General features: G+C 51.2%; 6 protein-coding genes across 6 annotated transcripts; 4 read left to right on the top strand and 2 right to left on the bottom strand.

Moving 5' to 3' along the window:
- Window positions 1-920: 920 nt before the first annotated feature.
- N7539_000903 (uncharacterized protein) lies at window positions 921-1,200 on the top strand (the record flags this gene model as incomplete). The annotated part of the gene is made up of 2 exons (XM_056930507.1): window positions 921-941; window positions 967-1,200. The coding sequence occupies 2 exons, from the start codon at window positions 921-923 to the stop codon at window positions 1,198-1,200; spliced, it is 255 nt and encodes an 84-aa protein (XP_056794800.1).
- A 4,581-nt stretch (window positions 1,201-5,781) lies between these two features.
- Window positions 5,782-8,808, top strand: N7539_000902 (CHY zinc finger protein; the record flags this gene model as incomplete). The annotated part of the gene is made up of 7 exons (XM_056930506.1): window positions 5,782-5,970; window positions 6,047-6,206; window positions 6,277-7,963; window positions 8,027-8,347; window positions 8,426-8,479; window positions 8,544-8,680; window positions 8,744-8,808. The coding sequence occupies 7 exons, from the start codon at window positions 5,782-5,784 to the stop codon at window positions 8,806-8,808; spliced, it is 2,613 nt and encodes an 870-aa protein (XP_056794799.1).
- Window positions 8,809-9,238: 430 nt separating this feature from the next.
- Window positions 9,239-10,663, bottom strand: N7539_000901 (4-hydroxyphenylpyruvate dioxygenase family protein; the record flags this gene model as incomplete). Its single annotated transcript, XM_056930505.1, has 4 exons — window positions 9,239-9,373; window positions 9,443-9,800; window positions 9,865-9,924; window positions 10,011-10,663. 4 exons carry the CDS (start codon window positions 10,661-10,663, stop codon window positions 9,239-9,241), a joined length of 1,206 nt encoding a protein of 401 aa, XP_056794798.1.
- A 599-nt stretch (window positions 10,664-11,262) lies between these two features.
- Window positions 11,263-12,048, top strand: hmgX (the record flags this gene model as incomplete). Its single annotated transcript, XM_056930504.1, has 1 exon — window positions 11,263-12,048. The coding sequence occupies one exon, from the start codon at window positions 11,263-11,265 to the stop codon at window positions 12,046-12,048; it is 786 nt and encodes a 261-aa protein (XP_056794797.1).
- A 362-nt stretch (window positions 12,049-12,410) lies between these two features.
- On the bottom strand, window positions 12,411-13,968 carry hmgA (putative homogentisate 1,2-dioxygenase (HmgA); the record flags this gene model as incomplete). The annotated part of the gene is made up of 4 exons (XM_056930503.1): window positions 12,411-12,531; window positions 12,606-13,256; window positions 13,324-13,833; window positions 13,901-13,968. 4 exons carry the CDS (start codon window positions 13,966-13,968, stop codon window positions 12,411-12,413), a joined length of 1,350 nt encoding a protein of 449 aa, XP_056794796.1.
- A 509-nt stretch (window positions 13,969-14,477) lies between these two features.
- fahA (fumarylacetoacetate hydrolase FahA) lies at window positions 14,478-15,764 on the top strand (the record flags this gene model as incomplete). The annotated part of the gene is made up of 1 exon (XM_056930502.1): window positions 14,478-15,764. One exon carries the CDS (start codon window positions 14,478-14,480, stop codon window positions 15,762-15,764), a length of 1,287 nt encoding a protein of 428 aa, XP_056794795.1.
- Window positions 15,765-15,861: the final 97 nt, after the last annotated feature.

The raw sequence follows: 15,861 nt of genomic DNA, 5'->3' as shown, positions 1-15,861 counted from the left end.
TCCGGATCCCGATTGGCTCGTCTAACCAGTCGTAGGGTGACGTTCTATATCGAAGATTTCACACGCTAACGCAGTACGGAGCAGTAACATTGTAGAAGCAGTCACTATCTTGGTATATATAGTACTTGTTTGAGACTGAGGTGTGCGGTGAAATCTCATAATCACCAAACTGAAAGCAAACCGTACACATATCAAGTGCTATACAATCCTCAAAAATCTCGCAACAACCAAAACAGGCATGCTACAGTAGTAGTACGCTCAATTCCACTTCCCGTTCCATTGAAGTAAACACTTGCTTCCTCCCTTCGGAAGTAGTGGGGCCCCAAGTGGAGTCGATCGTACCCTCAGCTTGCCTCCTAACTGATTCGGCCAGCGGTCTCAGGATCTTCTCACCGGTGCAGGAGCGTTTTACCACGACCAGTTACGAAACCCCCCGATGGAGTCTCCCCGTCTCAGCTCACAGCACAACATCTGAACATTTCTTCTTCCGCCGGTCCGCCGTAGTTTCCCCTTTCGGACGTGTCAGGACGCTAGATGGTCCCGACACCCACTCACCTGGAACTTCCTGGGCTACAACTCAGAAAGTGTTGCGGCCTGACTTGGGACACTTACTTGTCCTGGTTTAGCGGTGGCTTGTTTGAACCCCACGAGAAGGGTGACTCTTCAAACGGGGGGGGGGGGGGGGGAAAGCCGTTCGAGAGAACGGTCACATGGGGGTTGTCCGTGGCTGCTTCAGAAACGTGGGCGGAAGGGGAGGTGTTGGATGTGTCCTGAGTCCTGACACTTGACCCGCATTGATCTGTGCAGGAATGGGTTTTGAGCACGAACTCCATGGTCTACGCAGCGCAACCACAGAAGCAGGAGATTTCTTCTTGTCTGGATTCCAGAAGCGCCCAATTGTGGTTCAGTAGTACTCGACTATGTTTCAAGGCCTGGCCACCGTAAGCCTGTCAACCCACTCTACAGTCTACCCCAACCCGACTGGATCTGGAGTTCCGTCGGAGTAATCACTCTCGGCAAGCCGAGTTCGAGTTCCGTGCCAAGGCAGGTACCAGTATCACTTGGCATCTGAGATCCAACCGCCAGAGTGTCGCCACTCCTACGAGCCAGCCTCTCATGGGAAGTTGTTCTCTCATTGGAGCAGAGCTCACGTTGGTTCTTGGTCACAGCCATCCAGATCCTGGTACGCATGGCCCATGAGGGGAGCTTCATTTTCGGCATCGGAGAAGTTTGTATCGACTCGTCCGCAGATACCTTATTCCTCACGGCCGGTACATTCGTCAGTACGTACAGTCAGATGCGTGATAGTGATACTGTACGCCTCTCGATGGAGTTGAAGCTTTGTGGACCCTGCGCAACATACACGCAAAAGTCACGCAGCCCAAAAATAAATCCTGTGCAGAAGAACACAACGTGGCTGCAAACTACCACATCAAAGGCTATTCTCGACTGGTCCGGTCGCAGAGCAGCCAATGTCCCATTATCTCCAGCGAAAACCCAGCAGACAGAAACCGGCTCGGCCAATGATGAACGTCTTCAATTTTACTGGATTTTAGGGGGGCGACCCAGGCTTTCTGGTATACTCGTGGAGATCTCTCAGATCTGTTCTATCTTTTGAGAACATCGGTCACCCAGAACTTGGAAGAGATATACTAGACCGATATTATGTTTTCACAGAATTGTATACAGAAGTGCAGATGCGTCTTGCTCCTGGTGTGGCTGTGGACAGTGCACAGTCCAGACTGAGTACACAGTAGCGCATCCACCAAGAGCATCTTGTGCAGTGAAAAATCTCACAGCTTGTCCAGTGCGTCGCAATCGATCGGCTCAGCAGCTCGATGATGCTTCCTGATCGTCCTTGAACATGACCAACTGACTCTGGTGGGACTTGGCTTTATCGGCGCAGATTCCCACAGCGAGTCCACGCATGCTACTGACATGGATGGGAAACTCACGCAGTATCACTATCTAGTCATCTGCAACTGGCCAGTGGCAGTGGCAGCTAGTCCACCGTATCATGACAATATCGGCCACCGAGTCACCGACTGCGGTCCATGGTATCCCGATCCCGACTCGTCTCGGCTCGGCAGACGGCCTAAGGGAGTATTCGGGCACCTGTGTATTGGCTGCCCAAGGACCCAGACTTCCAAAGCATGCATGCTTTTTTGAGCTAGCGGCTTCCTGAAGAGCATGAAAGTCCATGCAAAACAATATGGCGCCGATATAGATTCCACAATACGGTATTACTGAGCTTGGGAGGCAGCCTGGCCATTGGAAATCCTGGAGGGTCTCTTCCTCACGGGGCCGACATCATCCACAATCCCATGAAAAGAGCACCCGATGACTGGGGCCAGGCGCAATCTTGGAAAGCGCGAAGCAAATGCCTGTGCACTTCCTCCACCACATCCCACGCATTTTGGGATGCGATTCCGCACTGGAGATCGAGAGCCGAGTGTGGTTGGCCATGAGGTGGACCAGTGGAGTCTGGATGCCATCACGTGCATCCACATTGGGGAGCGCTGTCCTCCGGCGAATCACCGCCCCTCTTTTCCAGTGACGGTACGTGCGGGGGGGGGAGAGTCGAAAAGAGTTCAGTTGCATATGTAATTATGTGCTGCATTGAGTGCATTCAACCGTCAAGAACGACCATCGTCCCTCTTTCCTCCTTCCCCTCTCTTCTGCGTCGCCTAGCGTAGTCGCTGTTTCATTACTGACATGTCTTCTAGCTCAGCGAAGGGGGTCGGGAAGAAGTGATTGTGAGGGTCAGCCTGCCCAACCAAATGGCCCTGGTCTGGCCATAGGGTCGGTTCTGCAAACAAATACCTCCTGTCTCACATTGGCACATTGGTAGATGGAGTTCGTTGCACCATTTTTTGCGTCTTCTGGAAGGCCTGGAAGGTTGCAAGGGTTCTGGAAGGATGATCCGGTTGGATGGGCTTGGGATTTGGGGGGAAGGCAGATGGAACGCTAGTCCCATTGTGGATGCACCGAAGAGTCCGTGGGCTCTCGCTGGATCATATTTTGGGTCATATTCATTTTCGCCTTATTTGGTCTTAGTGCTGCATCGCCGTGGCTTCGTTACACTTGTATCGCTGTATTACCATTCTGTATTGAAGATTGTAAATTACCACTAGCTCACGATTCGTATGAGTGGTATTACATTTTCAGCATGGACGTGACAACACAGTCACTGCAATCTGCATATCCAGGCTTCGTTCAAGATTGCTTCTGGATCCAAGATCTAGAGAAGACCAGCGAGGACATGAGGCACTCACCTATATGATTGTGAAGATGTAGACAGCCATATCAATCATCCAAGACCTTGTGTGGAATCAAGCTCTCATCCGGTCTTCTTCGATTTCCGTCGCTCCAGGCGCTTATTTCCAAAAGCACTCCATTCTCAACGAGTGGTGAGCAGTTGTCTCGGTCGGTCTTTTGTTCTCCCCCGACATGTTTGCGCTGTGAAACGACAGTCACTGCAGTCAACACTCAACGTGCCTCGTTGCATGTTGGCAGCGGTCGGAGACCTCCAGGCCCCGGGGGAAGATCCGGTCACGTCCACTCCACAAGTCCAGAGTCTGACCAAGCCACCGAGGGGGCCGTTGGACCCCGGGCATAGCGAAGGATCCCAGAGGTAGACAACGTGACCCCATTCATTTCCTTCCAGGGTCGGGGGTATCGAGCTGCTGCGATTACATCGGTTAGACACCGTTTACGGGGGTTCCTTTTTCTTTGTATTCTCACTGCACGACCTGTCCTGGTCTAGCGCCTCGACTAATGAACAACACAGAGCACAGAGGTAGGGATGGGTAATGCGGCGGCCTCCGCGCTATGCACCTGGTCATCTGGCGGCGAACGCTGAATTATCGGCGGATGACAGACAGGGCAGACGAGGTGTGGACTACTCAGCTTGTCTGTTCGCTGTTGTGCTGCTGGAATGAGCTTCCTGGAGGTAGCTTGACACATGCTACACAAGGGAGATAGGCTGCGATGCCTGTTTACCCATAGTATACACAATACACTATACAGCCTGAGCCTAGTACACATAGCTTTATGGTCAACAGTGTAGTCCAAAACATATCACCATCTACCAGGGCTTGTGACAGTGTCAGTAAGCATGCTGACGACAACAATGTCTCTTACACTCGAGACACTCGGATTGGCACTTGAAGATCCAAGCTGCTGCACATGACAAACAATATTCATGTAGTCCTGTTTTTGCATGGGTCTCGGTATCGCTTCGATACTTGGGAAATGCCGCGATCGAAGACTTGAGAGTGCCATGTGCCTGTTAACCTTGAGTATTTAAAGAGACCGTCTAAAAGAGGCAATATAGATCTCAGTACCACAACACCTAATCAAGATCGGGAGAGCCGGGCAGAGCTGATTAAGCCCCACAATCCTACCCCTATGATATACGTGCATTCTCGTAGAGAGCATATGACAAGGCCGAGGAACAGAAGTCTTTTTTCTTTTGCCACCGGCGGATTTTGAATTGACCAGAATCCAAGGGGACAACAATCACTTACTCTATGTATTAATAAAGGCGAATGTAGAACTTTCATTTGCTGACAAACATCTACCCCGAGTCGTGCTGTCAATAGAATCTACTAATCTAGTCATATTCCCCTTTCACTCAAAATGCTGCTCTCATACTACTTTCTGATGGTCGACTTGGCCACTCGTAGTTCACTTGCCGTGTGTTGATGCATCGGATCGGTATGAGTCATAATTCGTGGCCTACCGTCATAGTTTGGTGTCAATTCCGATGAAGGACTATGGAAAGACTGTCATTATGAGTCTCGCGGCGTTGCTTGAGATGGTGATTGTATTGACAAAGTAGAACTGTGTCGGCGAGAGTCTCCAACGAGAAACAAGTGAAAGTATAGCTTAATTGAGTGGACAATCAACGTGCCTTGGTGAACATCGAGGGGCACATGGCAGCGATTCACCGCTTTTGATCTCAATGGTAGCATGTCCCGTCAGAAGATCCCCAGGCAGGTGATTCGCCAAGAATTCGATTCGATTCAAATAGGGTCACGATCAAACCCACTTCCACTACCATGAGTCAGGTTGAATCAGACTCCACGAGACGCTGTGGCAACTTGGCTCTGGCTCACTCTGGAGCTTCATGCTGACGGGAGTCAGTGCGAGCGAGGTTTAGTCACGACTCACAACAGCAGACGTGGAGATCCGCAAATGCTTGGCATCGCGGGACATCATCGGCGGCAGGATTCATCCTTGATGATGTATTTATTCTTATGGTGAGGTAGTCGGCCACTCAACCCTCGACTTGTGTCAAAGAGATCAGAACGCTCCGATTCAGGAATACCGAGGCTGAACCTTGACGCCCACGGCCTCGTGACTTTCCCATCACTAGGTCTCACTGGGTGCTTCTTTACTTCGATTCTGGCCCTGTCGATCCCTCGGCAGGTCAAAAGGTCACCCGATCTCTGCGTTGGCAACGCAAACGCCGTTTCAGTCCGTTGCAGACGCAAGTCGCACCATTTGACCGACCCATCACTCGGATAAAAATAATCTCTTGATCGACCGGATCCAATTTGAATTGGAATTCAGCATGGCGAACAGGTCATCTGAAAGCGCGACAGGCCCACAGCCCCAAACCCAACAACGTGAGTGAGAAAGCCATACTATCGGAGCTCGGTGGTCTGCACATACAAGTGTAGATCGCATCATCAAACCAGCAGATGACTAGGTTGAGAGTCCCTTCCACCTATTACGGCCAGAGACAACTCATCCATGGCTCATCTCTTCTCCATCATGAGCCTGAACGGAAAGATCCCGACGGGCCGCACCTTTCTTGATCACACGCTCACCAACAGAAACTTCAAGCAGATCCAGAGTCCCTCAGCCCAGCGACTCAGGATGCGCTGGCGGGATCGTCTGTCACCCTGCGCCAGTCAGTCCCCAAGAAACGGACCAAATGTCGTTATTTCGCCACCAAAAAGGGTATGTGTCATTCTTTTTCATCATCGCAATTTGCGTGAGACGGTCCGCTTGTCGAGGCTGTATCCACGAAAGATAGGAGCTTTTGTTCGCTGAATCGGGGTTGTTGCTTTCCTTTCAAAAGGCCATCTCGGCCTGGGCTATTGTACTGGCTTCTCCGGTGACTGACCTGGACGAGAGCGAGAGAGCGATTGGCGATGATCATGTTGGGGGCTTGGAACGTGCAGACTTTTCTGCGAGTTCGCACCGGGAAGCCATGTTTCATGTAGAATATAGGTCGGATCGACGATGCTAACAAACATTTTCCAGGATGCCGTGCTGGCGCTGAGTGCCCATTCATTCACGATGCCGCCGTGCGAGATCAGAAGAAAGACGCGCCCCGCGAGTCATCCGAACCGAAGGCCTCAACTTCAAGTACAAATGTTGGCGATACCGCTGGCTCTGGTTGTTCGGACGCGAATGCGAGCACGTCAAATCAAGCCGTAACCAAATCGATTGTTGCTCAAGTGACGAGGCCAGTCTCCAAAGTCGAGAGAAATGACCCAAGAGAATTCCAGCTCAATCAATTAAGACGCCGCTTTCGCCCACAGCAAGAGGAAGTTATTGATGGTACCAAATTCACCTTTGATTTGGTCCCTTCTGATCCCGATTTCCCTTTTGAGCTGGATGCTTTGAAGTGCATCCTTCATGTACCATCAACGTATCCTGACAAGGGCCGGCCCAAACTGTCAGTAACCAACACTGAAATGGAGGCTGCGTTTCAGAACAATGTATCGAGGGGGTTCGATGACATTGTCGACTTTGCAATTCGAACGAACGCGCGTGGGACCTTGCTTAATTGGGTCAATACCCTAGACAGGCAACTTGAACGGCTTCTGACGACCTTGGAACGAGGTCCGAAGCTGACCTTTGTGGCCAACACTGGCAGCGTCGATGCTACGGAAGACAGAAAAGAGAAAGCAGATACAAAACCAGTCATTCCTGTGGCATCTCAAGCAGTCTCTTCGGTTTCGGCGTCCGCAAAGCCAAGTTCGCAAGGCAAGCCCATCGCTATCCGACCAAGTTACACGTACGAGCAAAAGTCCCAGGCAGAGAAACGGAGAGCAATGGAGACGAAACAACTCGAGGCCCGTCTGGGTAGACTACCGCTGTTCCAGAAACGCTCCGAGACTGTGTTCATGATTCCAATTCAACCAGCCAAGCCGGACCGTTTACCAAAAAGTCTTCAATTAGTCAAGATGGTGAAGTTGATTATACCGCAACTCTATCCGCTCGAGCACAGCTCCATCGAGTTACAAGGCTCGAGCGAAGCCGAGGCACGTTCGGTTGAGATTGGCTTTGCACAATGGGTCGACAAGAACTCCCAGATGAATCTTGTTTCACAGATCAATTACCTTGCGAGCAATATGTTCAATTTTGCAAAGACTCCTCTCCCCGAAGTTGCAGAACAAGTGAAGCTTGAACATGTTACCGAGGAGCAGGAGAGCCCAGCCGAGAAAGCCGAGCCTGAAGTACCCCTCACAGGGAAGGGAGACAAACCACATCTCCATGTTATCCCTCGTCCGCCTGAGTGGTCCGTCGCTGAACAAGACAGTGGGACTGATATGACCGATGGCTCGAGCTATGAGGAAGACTCCGATGAGTTTGAGGAGAGTCAAGGGGAATCAGAAGAAGGAGGTGCCCCAATTCCCGCAGTAACTGATACACCGGGCCGTGGAGTGGCGCTCTCCTTCCCTTTCATGGAGCTCTATGGTATCGAGCTTTTGGAAATAGCCCACCTTGCAATCACTATCAAGTGTGAACGCTGCAAGGACTCCATGGATTTCAAGAACGTCGCTCAGCTCACCGATTCGAAAGATGTGCCCAAGGTCGAGTCGTGCAAAAAGTGCGCCAATTCGATGAGTGTCGGATTCCGGAAGCAATTGATGCATTCCCACGCCAATCGTGCCGGCTATCTTGATCTAGATGGCTGTACGGTTCTCGACATGCTTCCAAGGTAATCTACCCCATCTGTATCTTATTGACCCGCGAACACTTGGGCTAACTTTTCAATTTCTAGCAACTTCATTCCAACTTGCTCCGAATGCTCCACCGCCTACCACGCCCCAGGCGTCTCAGCCGTACGCGGAGAAAGCGCCATGGCAATTTGCCGGCACTGTCACCGAAAGATGGTATTCAAGCTGCCCGAGGTCAAATTTCTGGTGGTAGGAAGTGCGGCAATGTCTTCACGGGCCGCTCTCCCCTTGAAAAAGCGGCCCAAGGAGGTCCTTGGCATCGTTGCAGGACAGGAACTTCCTCGTCGAGGCCGGTGCCAACACTACGGGAAGAGCTACCGCTGGTTCAGGTTCAGCTGCTGTGCTAAAGTTTTCCCATGTGACAAGTGAGTCTACCCAAAAACGACCGGTTTTGCAGGGTGCAGAGAAGGACGCGAGTCCCATTGACACTTGACAAATCGTAGGTGTCATGACCAACAGACTGATCATCCTAATGAACACGCCAACCGTATGATCTGGTGAGTCCATATCATTTCGCAGCCATGATGTTTTTGATATCTATCCTGCTGACCATTTTCATAGTGGCTTTTGTTCTCGAGAACAAATTTATCGTCCCGAAAGCTGTGGAATTTGCAAGGCTGGGCTTGTGGGTAAGGCTGGAAGTGGATTCTGGGAAGGGGGCAAGGGAACTAGGAATCGAGCTCTCATGAGTCGTAAGGGTAAGTCACTGAGTTGCAGAACACGTCAGATGGAGCTGTTCTTTGCTAACCCGTTCTTTCTAGATCCCCGCAAGTACAAGAGACGTGGAGCCAACGTGCCCGGTGGGACGAGCTCGAAGAAGAAGTAGAGCGAGGTGACATGACCGAAAAGTAAAAGAGAAAGGCAGAAATCAATCCAACTAAATCTAACTCAGTCAGGCCAGATGAGCATGACTGCGTGATTTCTCACTCCATGCATTACAGTAGAATCACAGCATTTGCGAAAAGATTCTTCCGAGCTGTTTACCTACCCTCAAGCTCGGGCAATCATTTCGCCCGTAGCGCCATTAGATCAACTTTGTAATAAAGATATCCTCATTACACGGACTCCTTAGGTGAAAAATCTCAAAGTGTATTGAATTCCAGTACTCCATGAAGCTCAATAGGTATCAAGCGGGAAAAGCAAAGCCACCCTATGCAGTCGCCATGCGTGAGGCCAAAGATCATCAAAACTATTTACATCGCGAATCTCGCGGTCATTGAAGTCATGGCGCGGTTGCGTTTTTTTTTCTGCGAATTTTAGACAAGGTTTCCACGGAGGGCCTGTTCGCGTTCGATCGCCTCGAAGAGCGACTTGAAGTTGCCGGCACCGAATCCGGAGAAGTTGTGACGCTGGATGATCTCGATGAAGACGGTAGGACGGTCCATGAGATGCTGTTGTGGCACGTTAGTACCTTGCGTATATGACATTCGTTGCAACACAGTTTGGGATCCTAAACATACCTTGGTGAAGAGTTGAAGAAGATAACCGCCCTCATCAAAGTCAATCAGGATATCCAAGCTACGGATAGTCTCAAAGTCCTCCTTGAGCACGAGACCAGACTCCTTCAGACGGGCCTGCATATCGGTGTAATATGTCTCGGGAACCTTGATGAATTCGACACCTCGGGCCTTTAGGTTGGTGATGTCGCGAATGATGTCGTCGGTCAAGAGAGCGATGTGTTGCACGCCGGCGCCGTTGTAAAAGTCGACATATTCTTCGATTTGGGATTGCTTCTTGCCCTTGGCCGGCTCGTTGATTGGCATCTTGACGATCTCGTTAGGGGAAGCCATGACGATACTCTTCAGAGCGGAGAATTCACTGGGAAAGGCAGTCAGCTTTTGTCATAACCTGGTCATGAGACCTGATAAAAGTGATGACATACGTGCAGATTTGGCTGTCGTCCACTGACCAGAAGCGGTGGAAACCAAGGGCTTTTTCGTAACTAGAAGTCTCCGTCAGTATTTTCTCCTATTTTCAAGTGACTCTTTGACGGAACAGCTTATGTTTCGAGATAGTGATGCGACTTACTATTCACAGATCTTATCCATCTCGTCCCAGTCCTGGTTGCCCACACAGTGATCGATGCGGCGAAGCTTGACACCAGGCAAGAACTTCTCCACGGGATCTTCAGGGTTCTGCTCAAGACGGAACCCAGGCATGAAAGCACCGTGATACTGGCCACGCTCAATCAACGTGTGTGTGGTCTGACCGTATGTCTGAATAGTAGCAACCTTGACATGGCCGTGCTCGTCCTCGAGCACACGAGGCTTGGAGACAGACTTGGCACCATTCTTGACAGCAGCATAGTAAACAGCCTCGACGTCGTCGACTTCGAAAGAGACATCCTTTACACCATCACCGTGCTGCTCAAGGTGGTGGTGGATCTCACGCAGCTGGGCTTGCTCCTCGAAAGAGAAACGCTCAATCTGGTCAAGAGATCGTAGGGGCGAGGTGAGGATGAAAGTGATATCGCCGTTGCGGATGACATGGGAGCAGAGATGACGCGTGCCAGTCTCGAGACCACGGTAGGCAATGCGCTTAAATCCCATCCGAGTGATGTAGTAACTGGCCGCTTGCTTTGCGTTGCCCACGTACCACTGGACATGGTCGTAACCACGATAGCTGGCGATGGAGTCTTCACCGGTGGTCGATGGAGGGGGCGAGATCGCTACTGGAGCCATTTTGAGTATGTGTTCTTCTTGATTTGTGTGACAAGTTCAAGTGCTCTGGAAGTATGCGCAGTCGAACTTTGCCTGGTAGGCGTGGTGTTTAAAGATGAAAAGTTAAGGATGTGCTTGAGTGGAAAGATGGAAAGTTTGCTATGAAGAGACGACCTAAATAAATGGCTTTGGTCCCATCACTAGTTTGATAACCATGGTCACTTCCCCTCTGTTAACCGCAGCGGATATCTTGCAAAACCGCAAGCATCATCATTAGTCGGCACCTTTTCTTGCTGAAGGCTATCCGGACGGCACGAGGGTTTCGGCACTCTTCCTGAAACAGCCGGAAATATCCGCCAACAACCGGGCCGAGTCGCGCCGCATGATTCCAACCAATGCGCTTCGGCTCGGCTTCGAATTAATTTCAAGAAACCCCGATGAATCGTTTGATTTCATAGCAAACTACATGGCAACAGAATATTGCAAACTACATCATTTCTGAAGAGAGCCGCAGAATATTGCACGCGCACTTGTCGTCTAGTGACTGCACACTCCATCGATCCTGTCCTATTCAACCTCACTCCCCCCGACTCCCCGAGACCATCTACTTCTTCATCATAATGACAACAATCTCCGACAGCCGCCCTTCGTTGAGCAAGAATGATTCCGCTGTGCTTCAGGCCCTTTTCGACGCTGAGTCGTCTCCATCCTCAGGCGTTACAGTCAGCCCATCAATGCCACCCTGGCCTGCGACAGTGAACATCTCTTCCACCGACCTGGGACATCTCAAGTCTCGCGAAGCACAAATTATCCTCACCCTTCAAGATACGGAGAGGCCAGACGAGAAAGTCGTTCGATCAGCTCTCTCCGAGCTCAACAGCCTCGTGGCTCAGTATCCGACCTACCCTTCCGCGTACACAAATCGCGCACAAACGCTACGTCTCCTTGCCGATATTCAATACCCTCAAAACCAAACGGTGTCAGACGACCCTGCTTCCAATGACTCCCTCTACGCACCAGAGGCCTCTGAGCTTTTGTCGAGCGTTTTTGCGGATCTCGGCACAGCTATAATGCTAGCGACACCAGCGTCGCCAGCAGATCTGGTTTCTCCTGTCCAGGCGCGCTTGTTGGCTGATGCGCACACGCATCGCGGCTACTTACTCTTGAAGATGGCTAGGGTGAAGAAGAATGCTTCGCAGTCACAGAATCAAACTGTTGGCCCGGAAAAGTTGCGCGGATACAGTGCGGATCAGCTGGAGGAGATGGCGAGTCGGGATTTCTTCTTGGGCGGACGATACGGGAACAAAGTGGCTCAGCAAATGGCTGTACAGACGAATCCATACGCGAAAATGTGCGGAGCTATTGTCAAGCAGGCGATGAAGAAGGAGATGACGGGTGATTCGTGATGTATATAGCGAAATGATTAGACGAGGTATAAGATTCAACTTTCAAGTCAGCGATTATTACTGGGCTTCATGACTTTGAAGTTCGTAAGTGCGAATTGCTTGAGTACACCTATGGGGGCTGAGATATGCTTTGAACCTACTGCCAGTTTTTGAGAGACGCTATTCTCGAGCCCATGTGAGCTTTGCGACGAAGATGATCAAACGTGAAGAAATTCAATCAACTTGAGGTCACTCTCAACAGGCCATCTCCAGTGTACGTTGTGGCGACGCCAAATGGAACTTGAGAAATTTAATTCAATGCTGTAGAACTAGGATAATCTCGCTGCTAATTCATGGTTTGTCGTTTCGTGGATGTAGAAGAATCAAGCCTTGTTGGGGTTCTTGAAGTGCCGTTTCAAAGGTTGCCAGCTGTGCTCATTGTACTTTTCTTGGACTTTGTGGCACGTCTTCAACCCCCATTCAGAGACCCCAACCATAAGAGAGCTATATTGAATGTACCTTGTTAGTTCCTGGTATCAAAATTATCAATGAAAGATGGACTCTAGTTTGCGACGCACCTCTCGAACATGAACGCCATGCTGTTCACCCCCACTTTGTTCGGCTTCAGCTCCGCATTGCTAGCCCCCTCGAAGGCATCCGAGTCAGGCCCATGAGCACTCATCACGTTATGGAGACTGGCGCCGCCAGGCTGGAAGCCACCGCCCGTCTTCGCATCATAGCCACCGGAAATGAGACCCATGAACTCGGACATGGTATTGCGGTGATACCACGGAGGACGGAAGGTGTCCTCGGCGACTAGCCAGCGGGGAGGGAAAATCACAAAGTCGGCAACAGCAGTGCCCACATGGTCGGAGGGACCTGTGAGAACAGTGAAAATGGAGGGGTCGGGATGATCGTGTGAGATCGTACCAATGACGTTGAAGCGACCCAGGTCGTACTTGTAAGGGTAGTAATTGCCGTGCCAAGCGACGATGTCGAAGGGGGTGTGGTCCTGGCTCGCTGCGAAGAGTGTGTTGTTGAATTTGCTGAACAATTTGTACTCCGTAGGTTCTTCTTCGTCGTCGAAAGATGCAACGGGGGCTTGGAAGTCACGGGCGTTGGCCAAGCCATTTGATCCAATGGGACCCAGCTCAGGGAGTTGGTAATGGCCCTGGTACAACTCGCAGATGTACCCTCGAACAGGACCACTGGGAAGGGTGACACGGTATCTAGTGATCACTACCGTTAGTGATTGAATTCGAGCGAAAAGCAATTGTGACCACTCAAGGAACTCACCTGATACCACGGGGAATCACGGCAATCTCATTAGGACGGACAATCATGCGTCCCAGCTCGGTCTGAATGTCCAACACTCCATGCTGGGCCACAATCAAAAAGTCTCCATCAGCAGAGTAGAAAGCTTCTTTACCCATGTCCTTCCCAGCTGCGTAGAGGAGGATCCCGAGTCCTTGTTTGAGGGTTGGGTCACCCGAACCCGCGATGAGATGCAAGCCATGTACCCAATCGACCTTCTCGTCAAAGTCGAAGGGATCCCACCGCAGTTGATTAGGAATGTGGTGTAGTCTTTGTGTTTCAGTGGTCAAGCGAGTATGATACGATTCCCCATCTTCTGCGACGAAATTGCCGTGCGCTGCCGCGGGAATGATCCGGTAGACCCATGTCTGCTTGTTCTCATGCCGCGGCGCTGTAAAGGCCGTCCCGGAGAGCTTCTCGGCGTACAGACCATAAGGTGCTTTCTGTGGTGAGTTTTGGGCCACTGGCAGGGCTCCCTTGACAGCTTCAGACCTGAAGTGCTTCGATCAGTCCCTGAAACTCATCGGCAAGATCGACGCTGCAAGTAGAGAAATCTTACTCGTGGTAGGAGTCGAAGCCAATCTGGTAGGTGTAGGGATCTGGGTGAGAGAATTCCGTTACAGGCATAATGAGGTCCGGCGTAGGTGGTGTGTCAGTGGAAGAATCACAGCTGAGGATGAGACACTTTCAGCTTTCGCGACTTTTTGTCTTTTTCAAGGCTCCGGAATTGATGCGCACGGCTGTGGAACCTAAATATCTCGGAGGACAGCTACTGCTGTGGTTTCCCCATCTTCCAAGCGTGTCCCCATAATGGAATCGGACTCTCTTGGCCCACTCCGACTAGCCCCACGTCATCCGCGGTCCATCCGGGGGAACATCCGCGACTATCCCGCTCGGCAGTTCCGCAGTCAACAAAGCAGTCGGGGTCGCTTGGACGCGGGGTATGCAGCGATGGGCGGACCTAATTCCGTGTTGCTCAGATGCGAAGAGCTTTGTACATAGTTGTCGACTTGTCTCGGCGTGAAATCGCTCGTGGTGAATTTAATTGTCTCGTGTTTCTTTTGAAATTTTTATTTTGGTTTCCACAATCTTCCCTTGGACAAAGCACTCGGTGTATCACCACCTCAGACGTCACCATGGCTTCTTGGTTCCAGATCCCCAAGAATTCCCCCTTCTCTCTTGCCAACATCCCCTTCGGCATCATCTCTTCACAATCCGCTTCGCGTGTCCCCGCTATTGCGATCGGTGACCATGCCTTGAACTTGAGTCAATTCGCCTCATCTGGAGGCTTCTCGCCATTGTCCGCAATTCAGCAACACCTGGACGTCTTCCACCAGCCCACGCTGAATGCGTTCGCGGCTCTCGGTCGTCCAGTGCATCGCCAAGTGCGGGAATACCTGCAAAACGTGTTCCGCGCCGAGACGCAGTATCCTCAGGTGCTCAAGAATAATGCAGAGCTACAGAAGTCTGCGCTTGTACCGCTCTCTGAGGTTACCTATCATGTGCCCATGCAGATTGGAGACTATACGGATTTCTACGCTGGATTGAATCACGCCTACAATGTGGGCGTTCTCTTCCGCGGACCCGATAACGCACTCCAGCCCAACTACAAACATCTTCCTGTCGCTTACCACGGTCGTGCTTCCTCTGTGGTTCCCTCTGGAACCGACTTGCACCGTCCAAATGGTCAAATCCTTACCAATCCTGCCGCGAACCCCAAAGTTCCCGAATTCTCCCCTTGCAAAAAGCTCGATATCGAGCTGGAAATGGCGTGCTTCATCAGCAAGCCCAACGATCTTGGCAAGCCTGTTGCTATTGACGAGGCAGAGGATCACATCTTTGGTCTCGTTCTGATGAACGACTGGTCAGCACGCGACATTCAAGCCTGGGAGTATGTTCCCTTGGGCCCCTTCAATGCCAAGAACTTTGGCACCACGATCACTCCTTGGGTAGTCTTGCTCGATGCCCTTGAGCCATTCCGCACTCAACCGTTGGAGCCTGAGAATCGCGAGTCTCTCCTCCCATACTTGCGCGAGAAGCGCGCTGAAAATGTGTACAACATCCCGCTTGAGGTCGAGCTTACCAACAAGGGCGGCCAGCCTAGTGTGGTATCGAACAGCAACTCTCGGAACCTGCTCTACTCATTCCCCCAGATGGTTGCACACCACACAATCACCGGCTGCAACTTGAGGACAGGTGATTTGCTTGGCTCGGGTACCATCTCCGGCAAAGAGCCCAACACCCAGGGCAGTCTCCTTGAGCAAACTAGTGGCAAGAAGCCTATCAAGCTGGCTGATGGAACTGAGCGTTTCTTCCTCGAAGACGGCGATACTGTTGTTCTGCGCGGTATGGCTGGTACTGAGGGTAACTATGTTGGATTCGGCGACTGCGTTGGAACCATTCTTCCTGCCGTCCCTATCTAAGTCACATACGGAGGTGGAAGATGGCAAAATCGGGAAATGAATAATCAAGCTCTTAACTCTGACACATTGGCGACTACCACAAACAGTTATGACCGAT

This window comes from Penicillium diatomitis, assembly GCF_028827545.1.
Source record: "Penicillium diatomitis strain IBT 30728 chromosome Unknown utg000001l_segment0_segment0, whole genome shotgun sequence".
Classification (NCBI taxonomy): domain Eukaryota; kingdom Fungi; phylum Ascomycota; class Eurotiomycetes; order Eurotiales; family Aspergillaceae; genus Penicillium; species Penicillium diatomitis.
Note: the sequence above shows the minus strand (reverse complement) of the source record. Positions and strands in the feature narration are given on the sequence as shown.